The sequence below is a fragment of the Bombina bombina genome, chromosome 6, assembly GCF_027579735.1.
Source record: "Bombina bombina isolate aBomBom1 chromosome 6, aBomBom1.pri, whole genome shotgun sequence".
Lineage (NCBI taxonomy): Eukaryota > Metazoa > Chordata > Amphibia > Anura > Bombinatoridae > Bombina > Bombina bombina.
The window spans coordinates 895,753,445-895,773,196 of NC_069504.1; the positions used below are offsets into that span (position 1 = coordinate 895,753,445).

A 19,752-nucleotide genomic window follows, 5' to 3' on the forward strand; every position below is an offset into this window, starting at 1 on the left:
CAAGAGAACAAAGCAAAATTGGTGATAAAAGTAAATTGGAAAATTGTTTAAAATTACATGCTCTATCTGAATCATGAAAGTTTATTTTGGCCTAGACTGTCCCTTTAATGGCAGAAAAAGTCAATGACAAAACTTTTGTCACACAATAAGTGTGATGCCCTTTGAAAAGAACTCACCACTTATCAAATAGTACTAATACATGGGGGCTGATTTACCATTTTGCTTGTGCATTGATAGATGCCGACAGCGTATGCTGTCGGCATTTATCGATGTGCAGCGGACATGATCCGCAACAGCGGATCATGTCTGCTGCACATCCATAAATTCCAACAGCATATGCTGTCGGCATCTATCATTGCACAAGCATTTCTAGAGAAATGCTTGTGCAATGCCGGCCCCGCAGATTCGTGGCCAATCGAACGCTGGCAGGGGGTGTCAATCAACCCGATCGTGTCCGATTGGGCAGAGGTGGAGGATGAGTTATGGAGCAGCGATCTTAAGACCGCTGCTTCTTAACTCCTGTTTCCAGTGAGCCTGAAGGCTCGGGCGGAAACAGATGCATAGGGCTGAATACGGGGCATGATAAATCAGCCCTATGGGCTCCAGCATCTTGTATACTTTGATCTAGGCTACTTTATATTGTACATTTCTAAAGCTTTAGCATGGTGTTAAATTTGTTATATGCCAACATATATAGTAGATATATAGTTGACACCCGTAAGAAACATCCTCCTCCATATATAGATATAGCATTTACATTCCGATATTATCATTATAGAAGAGGCTATTAATGTGCCATACTAGTTTATGGGTTCAATGATTTCTATGTGAAGTTATATTTTTCTAAGGTATAAAAGTGACTATTGAGATGACTATTTTTTTACTTACTATGCCATTGTAAGGCCCAAGAGACTCCCTTACACAGCATAGATGAATGGGGTGGGGTCCAAGAGTTGCCCCTTGCTGATAGAGGGAGGATCTTAATTTGGAAAAAATTCCTACAGGTCACATTACCTACAGGTCACATTAATTCATAGAATATTGATGTATATGTCTCTGCCATTGTTCTGTTGAATGTATAATTTGTATTATTTACGAGACACTATGGTTTATGTGTATTGACCTTACATACCTGTTTGTCATTGATAAAACCTCAATAAAAGAAAGTGATGTTTAAAAATAAATAGAATTCCTCCCACCTTACTGGAAACTAGTCTTTTCTTTGCCTTCACAGGAAGAAGGTCAAGAATCTAGGTGCTCCAGGTGTTTGTGAGAAGGATTCTCAAACCGATTTAAAGGGACACAAAACCCACTTTTTTTTTTTCATGATTCAGATAGAGCATGTAATCTTAAGCAACTTTCTAATTTACTCCTATTATAAATTTGTCTTTGTTCTCTTGCTATCTTTATTTGAAAACGCAGGAATGTAAACATAGGAGCTGGCCCATGTTTGGTTTAGCACCTGGTAGAGCTTGCTGATTGGTGGCTATTTGTAGGAAAAAGTCAAATGTATAAATAATCTGCTGCAATTTCTAAGTCGTCCGACTCAATGGGACCAGTAATTTCTGCTGTAAGGAAAAATAAATAGCTATTATCCCTAAACTGAATTAGCCTTGGCATTCACATTTTAGCATAGATTTTAATATCTCAGTTTAACAGAGGAATTGGTCTAAAATTAGAGCATACTGTTAGATCTTTTTTTTACTGGCATTGGAATTATAATATTTTTATTCAGGCTCTCTAAAGGAAAACAGTTGTTTAAAATAACGAAATTAAACCCTGGCAATGTTGATATATACATATAATCAGCCAGATTTTTTTTATATACCAGCTAAATTGTTTTATGTCCAGAGGTGTTAAATTAACCTTAACATTTTATATTTTTTTTATAGAATTTGGCAAATGTCCCACAATGTTCTTGTAATTCCATAAATACGCTGTGTGTTTCCCTCTGAACTTTAGATGTTTGTTTTATAAAACAGCAGTATATGCACTTTGTAGGGTTACTATATATTCTTCAAACTGGCTAAACAGAGCTTATAATTCTGTTTCAGGTACATTTTTGGTCTATTAAAGGGACTTGCAAAAGTCATGTATATAAAAGATCAGTACTTGCACATGTTAAAAAAAATTTTGGCATGAAAAAGGTTAAACAAAAACATAGCCAATACTGCTGTATTTATGCTCACTGGCTGATAAGTGATAGAGACACAGCTGGTCAAATCCAACAAAAATGATCTATTAAAGAGACACCAAAGTAAAACTTAAACTTTCATGATTCAGATAGAGCATGCAATAAAACAAACATTCCAATATAGTTCCATTATAAAATTGTGCATAGTCTTGTTATATGCACAGTTTATACTTATTTGCATTTGTGATTGGATGATGGCGGTCACATGATGCATGGGGAGGGAAAATGGAAGTAACTTTGAAATGTGTCTGAAAAAAAAGCTGCTACTCATCTGAAATTCGGCATAAAGGCTTGATGATCAAAAACTCACCGGCATGGAGAGAAATCACACAAAATATTTGGGGGCTTTTATTGAGCATTATATTGCAATGTATGTATCTCCCCTCACATGCAGAGCCTGCCTAACTAGATAAACATATTTTTAAAATGATTTGAGGGACGTCTCAGCACTGAGAAGACCTCTTCGATGATCTTGCCAGAGTGGAGAGCTTTACAGCATCAGGCACTGAGGGTTATCTAGAGTTCTATGGGGTAGATTTAATAAAGGGCGAGCGGACATGATTCACTGTAGCGAATCATGTCCGCTACTCTGTCTGCATTTAACATTGCACAAGCATGGTGGCGGACAAGTTAAGGGAAACTTCGGGCGGAAACAGCAGCATCCGCTGCTTACTAAATCCAACCCTATATGTGAAGGAAAGAAACCTACATTACAAATTGTATAATGCTTAATAAAAGCCTCCAAAGATTTTGTGTGATTTCTCTCCATGCCCAAAGTGTTGTTGCTTTGTCTTTATAGTATGTATTTGTTTATTATGGAATTATTCTGTATATAATGGTTCTATAAGCATATAAAGATAGATACAGCTATTTAAAAAAAATAAAAAATACTGTAGTATCTTAGAAATCATGTCAGATAGAAAATAAAAAAATAGTACAGTGTTCCTTTAAAGGGCTATCATAGTTGAAAATTGACATGCTCTTATTTGTTATGGCATGTAATTTTAGGATCAACCCTATATTACTGTGTGTTTAACTCCAGCAAAGGGGTTAAACACACAGTAGAAGCGTCGCTAGGGACTCGCAAGACACTGTTGGTCCCGAGTGAAAACTGACACTGATCCAATGAGCAGAGCTAGTTGAATATCTTAGCCGTGCGACAAGTGCTGCTGATTAGATTTTTGTCATTGTCCGCTCAGGACCAGCTGTGCTCTGCGAGTCCCTAGCGGTACATTTATTATGTGTTTTGTTTATCCCCTTTAAACACAGAGCAATGCAGTGTTAGTAGTCTGAAAATGACATGCTCAGCTGACCACTTAAAAAGGCATTGTAGTGTAAAAATAAAATGCTCTGTCTCCTTAGAGTGTTTCATATTTAAAAGAAATGAGAAAACATTTCAACGCCTATGCCTCTATGGGGTCATCTTTCCATATCTGCTTAACAATGATAGTCTGTATATTAGTTGATTACTTAGAGCCAGCACAGGATGTGTTTCTGATTACCTTGTGAATATGTTTCGACATGAACTAGGCAAAAAGTATTTATCACACCTTACACAGCTAACCACAAACAATGTTCTTTGTCCAACTTTTTTTTTTTTTATGAAAAAGTTTCTACAATACAATAAGATGTTGCTGAATACTAAATGCTCCCATTCATACATTTTCTGCAAACCCACATGTGGCCATTGATATGCAGTGCTGCCAGCTCCCTATAGCCCGCAGGAGGTAAGCCAGACACTGCTCCACCCATCCCGCTAACAAGGGCACGCTCCTTATGCTCTGCGTAACACCAAAGGATCCTATACATTGGTACATTCATAGGATATTATTCAGGCTCTATGCAGAGGTTAGAGTCTAGGGGCTGAAGTGCAGTATTTGAATAGCTGTACCCCCATCTGTTAAAAAGTAAAAAAGGCTATGAACTGGGAGCTGGTGGACCAGCATATAAATATTCTACAAAAAAAACTAATAGATAAATAAATAAATAGTGCTGCCTGTGGCTCACAGGCCACCAACTAGATACCCTAAGTAGTGCTTCTTCTTTTCTCTCTTATTCTGGATATGAGAAGTTGAGCTTTCTATGGTATTTCCATATCTATGTTTGGGCAACACTGTTAACTATCTCTAACTTCCCCTTTAATTACACGGGGTGCAAACTTTACAAGCGTTTCCCCTAAAGCATTTATGCCCTTCATTGTGTCATATGGTCTGTCTCTTCACACCTCCTCCAAATATATTGCAGCTAAATAAAGTCAGAAAGATGAGTAGTAAAGTTCTTGCTCTGTGTATTAGGTGAGAGGTACATTATATCATGTCTGTACATTCTGAGGAGGTAAAAGGTAACTATGCGGGTTCATGCTTGTGTATTAGGCGGTATCACCATTAATATCCTCCTGGTGTCTCTGTATTACAAATAAACAGTTCCCTGCTATGTGTATTAGCACAAGATAAAACATATATATATCACAGATGTTTGTGAGTTAATAAGAGGCAAGAAGTAGGTAAAACTTATATCTGTTTATTAGCAGGAAGTGAGAAGTCTATTTCCTGATTTTAGCAATAGGTAGCATGAAAGGTGCCAGTCCTGGGTTGCTGTATTATGTGTAGAGAGGTCCATCTCTTGATGTCTATTCTGAGCAGCAATGTGTGTATCCCAGATTTGGAAATATTGGAAAGTAAATATTCCAGATGTAACATGTGTAAGAAGGTAATAGTTGTGTGTCCCATATATTTATGTATTAACAAAAAAAGGATAAAAGGTATTTGTTTCTAATATTTGTGTATTGTGAGGAGGTGAGAATAGATGTACATACCTAAAACATATTAGTAGGATTCGAGAATTAAGTGGCCTGATGAATATATACATCAGAAGTAGGTGAAATGTCTGTGTATTAGGAAAAGGTGTGGGATAAATGTCCTGATTTGTATGTTATTAGGATCAGTTGACAGAGAAGTGTAGCTGATATATTATGATAAATCATGAGGTACATGTGCCTAATATCCTTGTACAAGGGGGTAGTGAGTCTTATGTCTATTGTTTGTATATATGAATGAGTTATGTGCTTTATATCTGTGTGTTACAAGTCCATAGTCAGATGAGATGACACACTTACTGGTGTTGTGAAGCTGGCATTCCTGAGGGTTGCATTTTTGGACATTTTCAGGCCATGGCTTGTGATCACACAGGCTGTTATCTTCCTCTGTAGCTCCCGTTCGAGTGTTTAGACACTTCACTTGCCGCCTCTGAATGCCACCGCCGCATGATGCCGTGCACTGTGTACAGCCAAGCATGATTGTGACCAGAGAAGCAAAAGATAGAGAAATAGGCTGTGAGGGGGCATAATGCTTCAAACTAGATTTCTCCAGTGAAGTAAGGTAATAGAGCAGCCCATGGTTTAAACAGGTTAGTATAAAGAAAGTAAAAAATGTGTTAGTACAGCAATGCATTGCAGGCTTCAGCACAGATCTATTAATGATATATACAACATACTGCACTCACCTGGCCCCAGGGTCCCACTGCCCACGTAGTGCAGGGGTGTTCATTACATGAGCGGCTGCTATTGGGCTTCAGATTTTCGTTGCATTGTCCTGTTTGTGGACATGTTACAAGTCTGTGTTGCATCCCACCGCCACACTCCTCTGAGCACTACAGTAACACAGAACAAGAACACAGCAAGTTGCTATGAATTACTAACTTTAATCACTTTTGTTAGTAACTATCTTAAGATCTTGCCTGAAAGCACATTTTATTATTCAATCTCTTAAAAGTTGAAACATCAAATTCATTTCACAGTTATATTATTTTATCATTTTTTTTAAAGGCACACTAAAGTCAGAATGAAACTTTCATATAGGTGGTGAGAGTCCACAAGCTGTTACCTATGGGATATACATTCCTACCAGGAAGAGGCAAAGTTTCCCAAACCTCAAAAGCCTATAAATACCCCTCCCACCTCACACATACCTCAGTTTTAAACTTCGAAGTATGATGATGTGCTTGTTTTCTTCAGGCAGATGTCTCAGTTTGATAATTGTGCCTATAATTTGAGGGGGGTCATAAAAGACATTATTTGGGGCTTTGGATTTAATTTAACATCTTTTTTCCTGATCTTCTTTATAGTTTTTTACTCTTTAAACACCTCACCATTTGGATTTTTGTAAAACTGAGGTATGTGTGAGATGGGAGGGGTATTTATAGGCTTTTGAGGTTTGGGAAACTTTGCCTCCTCCTGGTATGAATGTATATCCCATACGTAACAGCTCGTGGACTCTGGCCACCATGAAAGAAATTAATTTATCAGGTAAGTTCTTACATAAATTATGTTTTCTTGCTTTAGATAGAGCATGCAATTAATAAAAAATTCCTAATTTACTTATATTATTAAACTGTGCACAATCTGTTTATATACACACTTTATTATTATTATTATTATTATCATTTATTTGTAGAACGCCAACAGATTCAACAGAGCTATAAAAATAGGCGGTATAAAAGGTAACATTTATAGGGATGAAATGGGTAGAGGGCCCTGCCGAGAGTTGCACAGTTAACGGCCTTGTATGTCAGAGTCAGAATTTTGTGTTTAATCTTGGAGGCAAGAGGAAGCCAGAGAAGATGCCAGTGGCAGAGAGGTGCGGCAGATGAAGAGCAACGTGTAAGGAAGATGAGCCTGGAAGAGGCATTCATTATGGATTGTAAAGGAGCTATGCGGCAGCTTGGGAGACCAGAGAGCACGGAGTTGCAGTAGTCGAGGCGGGAAAGGATGAGAGAGTGGATTAAAATCTTAGTTGTGTCTTGTGTAAGGAAATGTCTAATTTTAGAGATATTTTTAAGGTGGAAGCGGCAGGATTTAGCCAAGCACTTAATGTGAGGAGTGAAAGAAAGATCTGAGTCAAATGTGACCCCAAGACATCGGGCATGCGGTGTAGGGGTAGTGATGGGAGTTGTCGAGAGTTATAGAAAGATGGGGGTGAAGAATTTGGAAGAAGAGGGGGGAATAAGGAGCTCAGTTTTGGAGATATTTAGCTTAAGGTAGTGAGAGGACATCCAGGATGAGATGTGAGAAAGACAGTTAGTGACACATGCTAGCAAGGAAGGAGATATGTCTGGTGCAGAGAGGTAGATTTGGATGTCATTGGCATACAAATGATAGTGAAACCTGTGGGACTTTATTAAGAAACCTAATGATGACGTGTAGATTGGGAAGAGAAGGGGACCAACGACAGAGCCTTGCGGTACCCCAACAGAAAGTGGTAACGGGGCAGAGGGAGCCCCAGAAAAGGCTACACTAAAGGTACGGTTAGACAAGTAGGAAGAGAATCACAAGAGGGCTGTGTCACAAATGCCAAAGGATTAGAGGGTTTGGAGCTAAAGAGGGTGACCAACAGTATCAAAGGCTGCAGACAGATCAAGGAGGATAAGCAGAGAAAAGTAGCCTTTGGATTTTGCTGTAAGTAGGTCGTTGGTAACCTTAACGATCGCTGTCTCTGTGGAGTGATGGGGCGAAATCCAGATTGCAGTGGGTCAAGGAGGGAGTTTAATGCAAGGAAATAGGATAGGCGTGCATATACTTTTCAAGAAGCTTTGAGGCAAGAGGAAGTAGGGAAATAAGGCGGTAGTTGGATGGGGAGGTTGGATCGAGAGAAGGTTTTTTGAGGATAGTGTGACCAGTGCATGTTTTAGAGATGAGGGAAATATAGCGGTGCTGAGAGAGAGTTTGAAAATGTGTGGGAGTATAGGGGTAAGAGTAGAAGACTTTCTAAAGCATCGGCTCCTACTGAGCATGTGCAAGGTTTAACAATATATACATATATGAGTCTGTGATTGGTTGATGGTTGTTACATGATAAAGGGAGAAGGAAATTAAAAGTATACGAAACAGTGAACCTTTAGAAAAAAAAAAATGTTAGACCCAAAATGAAACAGATTGTGTAAAAAAAATAGCAAACAACTTAATTGTTTTCTTGCTAAATAAGCACTTTCAGTAATTCAGTAATGTTCAGTATAGCCACTGTCTGTAGCTAGATAAGGGAGCTGACATTAAAGAACTTAAAGGAACATTAAACCCACACATTTTCTCTCATAATTCAGATAGAGGATACAATTGTAAACAACATTCCGATTTACTTCTATTATCTAATTTGCTTCATTCTTTAGATATCCTTAGTTGAAGAAATAGCAATGCATATTGGTGAGCCAATCACACGAGGCATCGATGTGCAGCCACTAATCAGATATGCTTTTCAGTAACGGATATCAAGAGAATGACGCAAATTAGATAATAGAAGTAAATTAGAAAGATGTTTAAAATTGCATGGTCTTTCTAAATCATAAAATAAAAAACATGGGTTTCATGCCCCTTTAAAGAGACACTCAAGTCAAAATTAAACTTTCATGATTCAGGTAGAGCATGCAGTTTCAAGAGACTTTCCAATTTGCTTCCATTATCAAATTGGGTCTTTTCATATGCACACTTTCTGAGCTCCGACTGGGCATGAGCAAGAATTTACAATGTATATATATATATGAGTTTGTGATTTGCTGATGGCTGTCACATGATACAGGGGGTGGTAAATTAAAGTAAATTTTTTAAAAAAATCTCATTTAAAATTTAGATTAAAGGGACAGGCTACACCTTAGTCATCGTAAAGGGACATGAAACCCAAAATTGTTCTTTTATGATTAAAATAGAGCATACATTTTAAAACATTTTTCCATTGTACTTCTATTATCAATTGTGCTTCATTCTCTTGGTATCCTTAATTGAAAGAGAAGCAATGCATACTAGGAGCTAGCCTAGGTATGCTTCACAACAAAGGATGTCAATACAACTGAGCAAATTATATAATACAAGTCAATTAGAAAGTTGTTTTAAATTGTGTGCTCTATCTGAATCATAAAGAAAAAATTGGGGTTTCGTGTAGCTTGAATGCACACTACTGTGACCTAAAAACATTTCTATTCTTTTTTAACACTGGACGGAAGTTGAGAAGAGCTAAACTCTTTTCCAAGCTTGACCCTCAACAAGCCCACAGATAGATACACATAAGGCAAGATGGCAAAAGACTACATTCCATATCTGCTATGGATATTTAGAATTTCTGTTTATGCAGTATTGGCTCTGCACTGCACTACTGACTAGACACATTCCAAAATGTTATTAATGATATTTTCAGGTATCTGTTAGATCATTTTGTTACACCTCCACCAAATAAAAAAGGTCCTGTTATATCTGCAAACTCATAAAACCTATGCCAAGGCTAAAAAAAAAAATATGTTTATTTGTAATTAATATTGTGAGATTCATCTTTCATCTGCTTGAAAGGTATCTGCTATCCTTGACTGACCTGTTCACTCCAATTGACTTTTGTTTTGTTTTTTGTTTTTTTTTTGTTTTTTTTAGACAAGCTTTATTGAAAATATATCATATTCATTACATAGATGCAAGGAGAGGCTCACAATCTGTAAAAAATGGTAAAAAACAACATTAACATGGTGCACATGAAGTCCAAAGATGTTTCAAGATAGAGACACTTTTTCCATTGTCTCATTATTAAAGTGTCCGGGTTCATGTCTTCTGTGGGTATAAAAGTCTCTCCATCTAGTTAAGGCTTGTGGGTATTTTTCTTCTTTATTTTTAGGAACAAAACAATCAACTTTGAAAACAACCTAACCATGCTACTTATTAATCAACTTTACATTTGTTGTTGTAAAACAAGTTCTCTATGGTTAGCATCTATAAACGAGGCTGGGTGTGTGTATGTTTCTTTTTCGGGTATTATCTAGGTGTATAGAATATATTATGTCAATCTTGGCTACTTCTCTATGTGCTTCCAAGGGGCTACAGGTAATGTAGTTCTATTTATTATTAGATGTCCGGAGATCCGAGCGAGCCTATTTTTACTACTGAGCAATCTAATTCTAAGTGTGATATATTATTGCGAATCAAAAAGCAGGGTGTGGTGAGATGTCAACTGGTGAGTAGTAAAGTGAAGTGAGGATAGGCTAAGGGTGTCTAGGTGGGGTATAGCTATAAATCCTAGTCCCTACCATTTGCCCGGTGCGGAGGACTAAATGATGTGTCATTATTCTGTTAGGGGTGTCTAGATAGATATGTTGTCTGTATCGGTATAGATATATGTTTCCCAATATAAGGACATTGCACCGTAAAAATCCATTCTATCAGTGTTAATATAATGGTATCTTTCAAGGGTCAAAAGATATGTAACATTTTGGGACCATTCTTGTTTGGACGGGGTCCTGCTCTGTTTCCAGAGTCTTGGGATTAATTGTTTTGCGCTGCTAAGCATGATGTATAGTAATGTGGATTTATATTTACACTTAATCTTAGGGGGCTTATTGAATAATAGCGTTAGGGGGTCAAATGGGATCTTTTGTGAGAGGACTTTCTGTATTTCTTCGTGTACGTCCCGCCAATATGCCCGGAGTATAGGGCACTCCCACCATAAGTGGAATAACGTGCCCGTCTGTGTGCAATTTCTCCAACAAAGGGGATCTGAGTGTTGAAACATCCTTGCCAGCCTGCTTGGGTAAAGGTACCACCTCCCTAACAATTTCATATTTGTTTCAGTGATTCCCATTGATGAGGGTGCTTTGCCCATTTGTTGAAAGATGGTATTCCATGTTTCTAAGGGGACCGTGATTCCAATTGACTTTTATATGGAGATTAGCCACACCATTTGAAAGATTACTCAGCTTTGCTTTGACTTGGCAACATCTTTCCTACCAGTGGTTTTCAAGAGCCAAGCTTCATTTGAATGGCTAATATTATATTTCATCTCAACCTTTCTCTTGGTTCTTTCCAGGTTAACACCTCAATATTTGTTATCATAGCAGATAGGGAATGTAGTCTTTTGTCATCTTGCCTTATGTGTATCAGTTTGTGGGCTTGTTGAGGGTCAAGCTTGGAAAATAGTTTAGCTCTTCTCAACTTCCTCCCAGTGTTAAATAAAGAATGGAAATGTTTTTAATCAGGATTTTTTTTAGGTCAAAGTAGTGTGCATTCAAGGGACATGAAACCACATTTTTTTCTTTCATGATTCAAATAGAGCATACAATTTAAAACAACTTTCCAATTGACTTCTATTATATAATTTGCTCAGTTCTATTGACATCCTTTGTTGTAAAGCATACCTAGGTAGGCTTAGGAGCTGATTGGTTGCTGCACATATATGCCTCTTTTTATTGGCTAGCTCCTAGTATGCATTGCTTCTCTTTCAATTAAGGATACCAAGAGAATGAAGCACAATTGATAATAGAAGTAAAATGGAAAAATGTTTTAAAAAGTATGCTCTATTTTAATCATAAAAGATCAATTTTGGGTTCTATGTCCCTTTAAGAAGGGAAGAGAGAGAGAGTGCAATGCAATGCAGGTGCATCCTCGGATATATATTAGCTTGGGTAAAAACTGGACATACTGGATCGATAGGACAGTATTGTGGCAAAATGAAAGCTTCATCGGGTCACGTGTGATTTAAGGTTCCTCTTTATGTATTTCCTGAAATACTGCAAGCTCAGCCTCTGACAATATTAAATAAATATTTTTTAATTCTTTTAATCCTGGAAATTGTATACATTCTTTGACGCAACCATACTGAGCAAAATTTCAAAGTTGCAAAACTAAGATTTTCTCACAGCTAACACCACAGCTTGAAGGAAGAGCCTCAGGAAGGATCCTGTTTGACAGTGTACTAGCCACTGATTTAAGTGCTAGCAGGCGAGATTGTACTGGTCACAGCACAGTACCACAGTTTTTGGTAAGCGCATTACCTTTCTACATTTGTATCATTCTCTATGAAACAATATCACACTATGTGGCGCCCTCTCTATCTTATTTTCTAACAGCTACATCCCCGCTCTCTGGGAACAAGAGGAGCTGCCTTCACAAAAAGCATCGACTATTAAGATCACTGAAAACAAACGGACTCAAATTATTTTTGCTTTACAGCCATCAGCCGAGTAAGACATACTCGACAAAGAGCAAAGTAACTATTTGTTAAAATATTTTTTGTTCAGGACTTTATTTTTCATTATCCATTATATATGTCTTTTTAGCCCATAACAGCGCGCCTTTGTATCCCCCTATGAGATACTATACACCAGCCTCTGACAATGGCTAATTCTGTTCATGTTACATATATGAATTGGGCAAAGCTTGATAGAACTATAATACATTTTGTTTAGGTTATAGAACAAGGAAAATCATGCACATTGCTGCCACATAGTGCCTAAGACACGTGTATGCTCCTGAGTCTACCTCAGTATGCCCTCATAGAAAATAAATATGTGCTAACTAAAGAGAATTACATAATTAGATAGCAGATGTATATTGAAACTTTCATTATTTTACCCCAGAATTGTAAGTTCTATCAGAAAAGTCTCATTTTGATTTCCACCGCCTTTTAACACCAATTTGCACATGTCTAGTTGTGTATCACTATAATTAATGGATTATATAGGAAGTTATTATTTTCTTTTTAGAAACAACTCATTTGGCAGCCTGCTTTATCTTATCCCATCGTTGATACCTCCATCTTATTACTGCAGTCTTACTTGTAGCCATTGTTCTATTACATTTTTTTAAAAATCTTGTCCTTCAGCCCTTTCCCTTTCACCCGAACCTAAAAGTCCTTTCTGTAGCACTCTCATGCTTTTAAACCAATTATTTTACAACCCTCCTGCTCTCATTCCACTCCGTACTGCATATTCATCCTCTCATTTCTGTTTGTCATGAAACCATAACCATTGATTGTTCCAGTCTGTGCCAGTGCCAGGTAGGGTGACCTGAAGCTCCCTTGCTATTTGTTTTACAGTTACAAAGGTGTAACCCTTGTTTGTCCTGTTATCCTCACCTCTCTCCAGGATGAGACATACCACTCCATGCACTGCTGTTCATAACAGGGTATCTGGGCAAGTGGTTTGTAGGAAGTATTCTGGCAGTGAAATGGTCGCAGGAGCTTCTTGCCCCGAGTGTCTACACATTGAACATCTCTCATCTTAATTCCAGCACCACAGCTCTTTGAACACTAAATAGAACACAGGTTTTAGCTATATATTAAAAAAAAATTACACTTGCATCTTTTAAATCAAGATTGTATATACTTTAATTAATCAGTGTTTACTATTTTTTGAAGTTTGTCAGAGTGAGATATATATATATCCATATACAAAACATAAAGAAACTAATAAAAAAAAACACAGCACTTTTTAATATTCTTGTGTGGAATCAAATCAAGGCTTATCTTTTTTATTAGATGTTATAATTGTTCAAAGGATACTTGTGCAATATACATTGATACATTTAATTACCTTAAACCCCTACAGCTACTCCTGGCTGGGATGAAAATGCTGGATTACGATCTATAGGTCTACTAGTTAACGCATCATGAACGTACTAATCAATAGCACTATCTGATATTTACTTAAAGGGCCATAATACCCAAATGTTTAAACACTTGAAAGTGATGCAGCATAGCTGTAAAAAGCTGACTAGAAAATATCACCTGAACATCTCTATGTAAAAAAGAAAGATATTTTACCTCAAAAGTTTCTCAGTAGCCACATCCCATTGTAAAGGACTTCTAAGCAACAAATCAGTATGTCTGTTCCGGGACAGCGGAAGGAGCGAGCTTTTGTGCACTCTCATCTTATTTCCCTATTCAGTGTAAGGAAGTTTACAATGAAATCTCATGAGAGTTAAGTGAAATCTCATGAGATCATAGTAAAAGAGTTCATGACCTCAGCACTGCTGATGCTGATTGGCTGCTGTTCATTTCTTCATTATTATTTTTTTTACCTGCAGCTGAGCAGCAGCTGAGTATAACTTTTTACACAGAACTTACTCTGCTGAGCTGAGAAAATTGTGAGGTAAAATATCTTCCTTTTTTACATAGAGATGCTCAGGTGATATTTTCCTGCATCAGTTTCAAGTGATTTAGAATATGAGTATTATGTCCCTTTAATGCAAGGCAAATATATATTTAACATAAAAATGTGTTAATTAAAGGGACAGTCAAGTAAAAAAAAAACTTTCATGATTTAAATAGGGCATGTAATTTTTAACAACTTTCCCATTTACTTTTATTAATAATTGTGCTTTGTTCTCTTGGTATTCTTAGTTGAAATCTAAACCTAGGAGGTTCTTATGCTAATTTCTTAGACCTTGAAGGCCGCCTCTAATCTGAAAGCATGTTGACAGTTTTTCACCACTAGAGGGCGTTAGTTCATGTGTTTCATATAAATAACATTGAGCTCAGGCATGTGAAGCTCCTAGGAGTCAGCATTGATTGGCTAAAAATGCAAGTCTGTCAAAAGATCTGAAATAAAGGGGCAGTTTGCAGAGGCTTAGATACAAGGTAATCACAGAGGTGAAAAGTGTATTCATATAACTGTGTTGGTTATGCAAAACTGGGGAATGGGTAATAAAGGGATTATCTACCTTTTTAAACAACAAAAATTCTGGTGTTTACTGTCCCTTTAAGAAAACCCTATGAAAGTTGATGCTGAGATTATGAGGCCGAATTATCAAATGTCTGTCGGACCTGATCCGACAGTGCGGATCAGGTCCGACAGACATCGCTGAATGCAATACACTCTCCATATTCAGCATTGCACCAGCAGCTCACAAGAGCTACTGGTGCAACGCCGCCCCCCTGCAGACTCGCGGTTAATGGGCCGCCAGCAGGGAGGTGTCATTCAACCCGATCGTACTCGATCGGGTTGAATTGTGGCGATTCCTGTCCGCCTCATCAGAGCAGGTGGACAGGATTATGGAGCAGCGGTCTTGAAACACGGGGTCTCAAGCTCCATTCGGAGCTTGATAGATAGGCCCTGATGCCTTAAAAAACTTTTTATAATATCTGTCTACAGAAATATCAATACATATTGGTCCAGAGATCTCTTGGACTTATAAGTATATTGCCAAGTCAAACCTATTAGTATATGCTAATAAGAACAAATGTTTGTAACCATATATTTAATAAGCTTTCAATTTACATGTAAAAACTTATCATTTCAGTACTGTATAAACATAAAACCAATTCCTAAAACATATCAATTTAATGAGATTTTCAAGTGTATCACACTTCCGCTAGTATATCATCATGCACATTAGTGTGTTATAAGAGGTATTCAAACTTAAGCATCTGATAAAACTTCGAAATACACTACCTGCGACCTTATATTATATCTGTCTAAATGTCAAGTACAACCAATTATAAGCTGGGGAATGTACAGGATGTCCATAAGTGAATATATGTTTGTGCATTTTTATGGAGGCATTAAAATTACTTTTTATATATGTACCAGAGATTAATCACTGTATTGTGTTAAAGAACTGCATGCCAAACAATGGTTTTAAAATAATTTAAAACTGTTTTTGTTTTATTAGCAACATTTGTGTTGTTTTGCAATCCAGTGACACACCCCTAGAAAAGCCTTTTAAGTGTTGTTTATCTTATCTCCTTCTGTGTAGCCATTTAGGGAGAGATGTAAATGGAATCTTGCACTGATCAAACAAACCGCCATAAAGTATGTAGCAGGTCAGGGTTTTAAATTCCATGCACTGCGCATCATCCTCTCTACAAGAAAAGCGGCTAAATAAATAATAAAAGTGCATTGCAATCTTTTTCTCTATGCAAAATTCAATTTTATGGGGAATTAAAATTCTGAATTTACTGTACTTTAAATAGTGAGCGCAAATGGTAACAGCTACATCATTGGATTGAAACATATCCTGAGGTATATGTGGTGTAAATTATGCATTATATAAGGCTGCATCTCCTGACACAGATATCAAAAGCTGACCACTATGACAATGGAGCTTTCTCATTGGCTATTAATAAAGTTTGAGAAGGAGACACTCCTATAAATCACAATATATCTCTTTAGAAATAAATATTAAGATCATGCAGTTTACCTTACTCCAATTCCCTACTGTCCATGATGCACAAGGCCTCAGATAACAACGGCGAGCTGGTGCAGGCTTTGTCTCAGGATCACAGTAATCTTTGTTTTCTGCTTTGCAGGAAACAGAACGCCACATTGCACCCAGACCGCAGGAGGTGGAGCACTAGGACAAAGATGCAGTAAACATATGTCATAGCACATCTCAAAGTACACTTCAAAGACACTGCATCTGCTATGCATCCTAGAGCAAACAATATACTCTACAATGTATCACCTACTACCCAGAACATAATGTAGGTTATGCAATCTGGAACCAATCTGCACAACATATGCTATTAAATGTATTACTTAAAGGCATAATTAAACATATATCTCATCAGAATCTGACATAGTCAAGTCTTTCCATAGACTACATGTTACACTCACCTCACTCCAGTTTCCAACTTCCCAGTAACTTTTCTGTGATTCCTTGCTTTCCAGTGATGGGAGTTGCTGCCAAGTGATAGGAGCTGTTGATGTTGTAATTGTAGAGGCAGTAATCGTACTTGTCGATTCCCCAGTATTTGTTGCACTGACATCGGTAAGAGAGCCTCCTTCCATTTTGACATTTAACAATTGGGCATTAACTGAGACTGTATTTACAGATGATGTGGCATAGGGAACTATGTGAACCATGTTATCTAGTTCTGATAATGTTGAGGGCAGGTTGTACAAGAGGTCTTCTGGTAATGCAGTTGTTATATCAACATTTGGAATTTTAGCATTTTCAATGATGGATGATGGAAAATGCCTCAATAAATCTGGGGATAGATCCTGAGTAGTGGCCACATTTTTTTTATTTGCTGTGAGATCATGTGGCAAAGGAAGTGTATAGTCTTCTACTTGAATTTCTGATACATTTTCTTGAAGTGATGATTCTGTTAAAAGATCATCATTTTTATGATCTTGCGATGAATCAGTTGCTGAATATGTTACAAGAGCATGTGCTGGATCAAGTGAAGGGTTTAGTGTTGAGTACGGTAAAGACCTATGTGATAAGTCTGTTGAGGATCCAGGTGCTGGGTATGGCAAAATATATTGTGGTGGAACTGGTAAAGAACCAGCAGTTGGATATGATGTAGGATTCTCAGTAGGTTCTGCTGAAGAGAGTAATGCTAAACCTGAATGGCTATTGGGTAAGGATTGTTCTGTGGCAAGGTGTACTACATCCTGTGGGGCATCAGAAATGGCATGAGGCAATCCATCCTCTGCTAATTCCAGTGATGGATCTTGAGATATTCTATAGATGGAGATATCTGGAAAGTTACTAATTAAAAGTGTAGGGGATATTTCTGAAGAAATACTCTCAGTAGTAGGTATCAATTGGTTTTGGTACCATTGAGTGGTTGCCTTGTTTGACTTGACCAATCCTTTTTGGTCCTTATCTGGATGAGACAATATTGTTATATTTGCAGGATCTGTTACAAGAAGTGTTGCTTCTGTACTGGGCGTTAAAATATTCTTAATGACAGTTTTAGCTATAGTACTGATAGAGTTACTTGGTGTCTGATGCTGACCACTAACGATGAATATGTCCATTGGCCTGGTTACTGCAGGGTTTTGAGGAGTTGCTGTAATATCTTTTATGGGTTCCGTGCTTCTGTCATCCTGCCTTTCATTCTTCTTCTCCAACTCTTTCTCAGTTGGTGGCACCTGTGTAAGAAGCTCTTTCCCTTGTGGCTCCAATTTGCTACCCAACTTAATATCATTGTCCTCCAAAGGGTCATAGCTCAAATCCTCATGAAAATTGATAAAATTGTAGTCATAGTAGAAATCATCAACAATTGCTCGTCCATCTTTTGCCTGTCCTCCTTCACCATGGCTGGAAAAATCAGCTTCTGAAATTGTGTTGTCTTCTTGAGAGTGTAAAAACCCTGAAGGAATTTGCAATTTGTCTAGAAGGATTTCATTAATCTCCTTGCTGGAACCTCCACTTCCAGTCCAGTCAATTGTACTAAAAATTTGTGGCTGGCATGAGGTTAGCTGACATGTACGCTTAGTGTCGGGCCGTTCTGAAGGGTCACACACCATTTGTTCTGTACCATTGATGCAATAAACGTTCCGGAGCTGCACTCCCTCACCGCATGATGCCGAACACTGCAAAGGGGAAGTTTTTAGAGATTTAAAAAGGAAAGGAAAAAATGGCCATACTATAATTTTACATTTTGCACCTGACTACATTGTTGGGACTTATTGTCAACACTTGGAACTATGAGGCCTAATTATCAAGCTCCGAATGGAGCTTGATGCCCCTGTTTCCACGCAAGCCTTCAGGCTCGACCAGAAACAGAAGTTATGAGGCAGTGGTCTAAAGACTGCTGCTCCATAACTTGTCCGCCTGCTCTGAGGCTGCGGACATCAATCCGCCCGATCCTATACGATCGGGCTGATTGACACCCCTGCTAGCGGCCGGTTGGCCGTGAATCTGCAGGGGGCGGCATTGCACAAGCAGTTCACAAGAACTGCTTGTGCAATGATAAATGCCGACAGCGTATGCTGTCAGCATTTATCGATGTGCGGCGGAAATGATACACTACATTGTATCATGTCCGTCTGCACTTTAATAAATTGGCCCCTGAGATTGTAAGTGCTGCTCAAACTGTATTTTAGCCATTTAAAGTACATGTTCAGCAGTGAGGATATCCACTCTGTGTTTTTTATCTCAAGATGTCACATGAGTTTTTTGCAAATAATAATTAACTATTAAACACATATAGTGTGTAACTTTACCATTCTTTGAAGGGGTGCTATGGTAAACACCTCTTTTTTTCTTTGATGTGTTTTTTTTTAATTCTGCTTGTAAGCATCATAATTAGTGTTCATTAAGTAATTATCTATATCTGATGTACCATTGAAATTTCCTTTTTTTGGAAAAATAAAATCTTCTAATTTGTTTTTATTACTAGTGTCCCTCAGTCAAGGGGAGCATGGCAAATGATTGGTGGCTACATTTATAGCTCACGCCGCACTACCTGCCCGCTTGACCCTATCCCTTCCCATCTAATACCCTCCCTGTCTTCCACCCTCACTCCTGATCGTACTGACATCTTCAACCTATATCTCTCTAGCTACTCATTCCCATCTTCTTTCAAACATGCAAAAGTCACTCCCATACTTAAAAACCCTCCCTCAACCCTAATTCTCCTGAAAGCTACCGCCCCATATCACTGCTTCCACTAACATCAAAACTCCTTGAAAAACTAGTTTACAATCATCTAACCCACTCCCTGTCCACCAACTCCTTGCTTGACCCCTTGCAATCTGGATTCCACCCCAAACACTCAACTGAGACTGCCCTTACCAAGGTTACTAACGAATCGATCTTCTCTCTGCTAAAAATATTGGCCACTACTCTATACTCATCTTACTTGACCTCTCAGCTGCCTTCGATACAGTTGACCACCCCCTCCTCCTACAGACCCTTAGCTCTTTTGGCCTCTGTGACACTGCTTTTTCTTGGATTCACTCCTATCTTTCTCACAGGTCTTTTTCTATGTCATTTGCCGGCAACTCCTCCTCTCCAATCATGTCCGACAGGCCTTTCATAAATAGGTCCCCAAGTCCGCTGCCTCAGAGTTACACTTGACTCAA

The 19,752-nt window shown here is 38.0% G+C and overlaps 1 protein-coding gene across 2 annotated transcripts in view; it reads right to left on the reverse strand.

The window, feature by feature from the left end:
- The window catches only part of ADAMTS7 (ADAM metallopeptidase with thrombospondin type 1 motif 7), a 163,544-nt gene that overhangs the window by 42,924 nt on the left and 100,868 nt on the right, over positions 1-19,752 (reverse strand). The window contains exons 19-23 of one of the 2 annotated variants that reach the window (XM_053718475.1): positions 16,549-18,258; positions 16,133-16,285; positions 13,068-13,241; positions 5,696-5,842; positions 5,310-5,469 (exon numbers count right to left, since the gene is read on the reverse strand). In XM_053718475.1, the coding sequence (XP_053574450.1) occupies positions 5,310-5,469; positions 5,696-5,842; positions 13,068-13,241; positions 16,133-16,285; positions 16,549-18,258 (2,344 nt within the window). The remainder of the gene's footprint in view (positions 1-5,309; positions 5,470-5,695; positions 5,843-13,067; positions 13,242-16,132; positions 16,286-16,548; positions 18,259-19,752) is intronic. The other variant, XM_053718476.1, reaches the window with a different exon arrangement.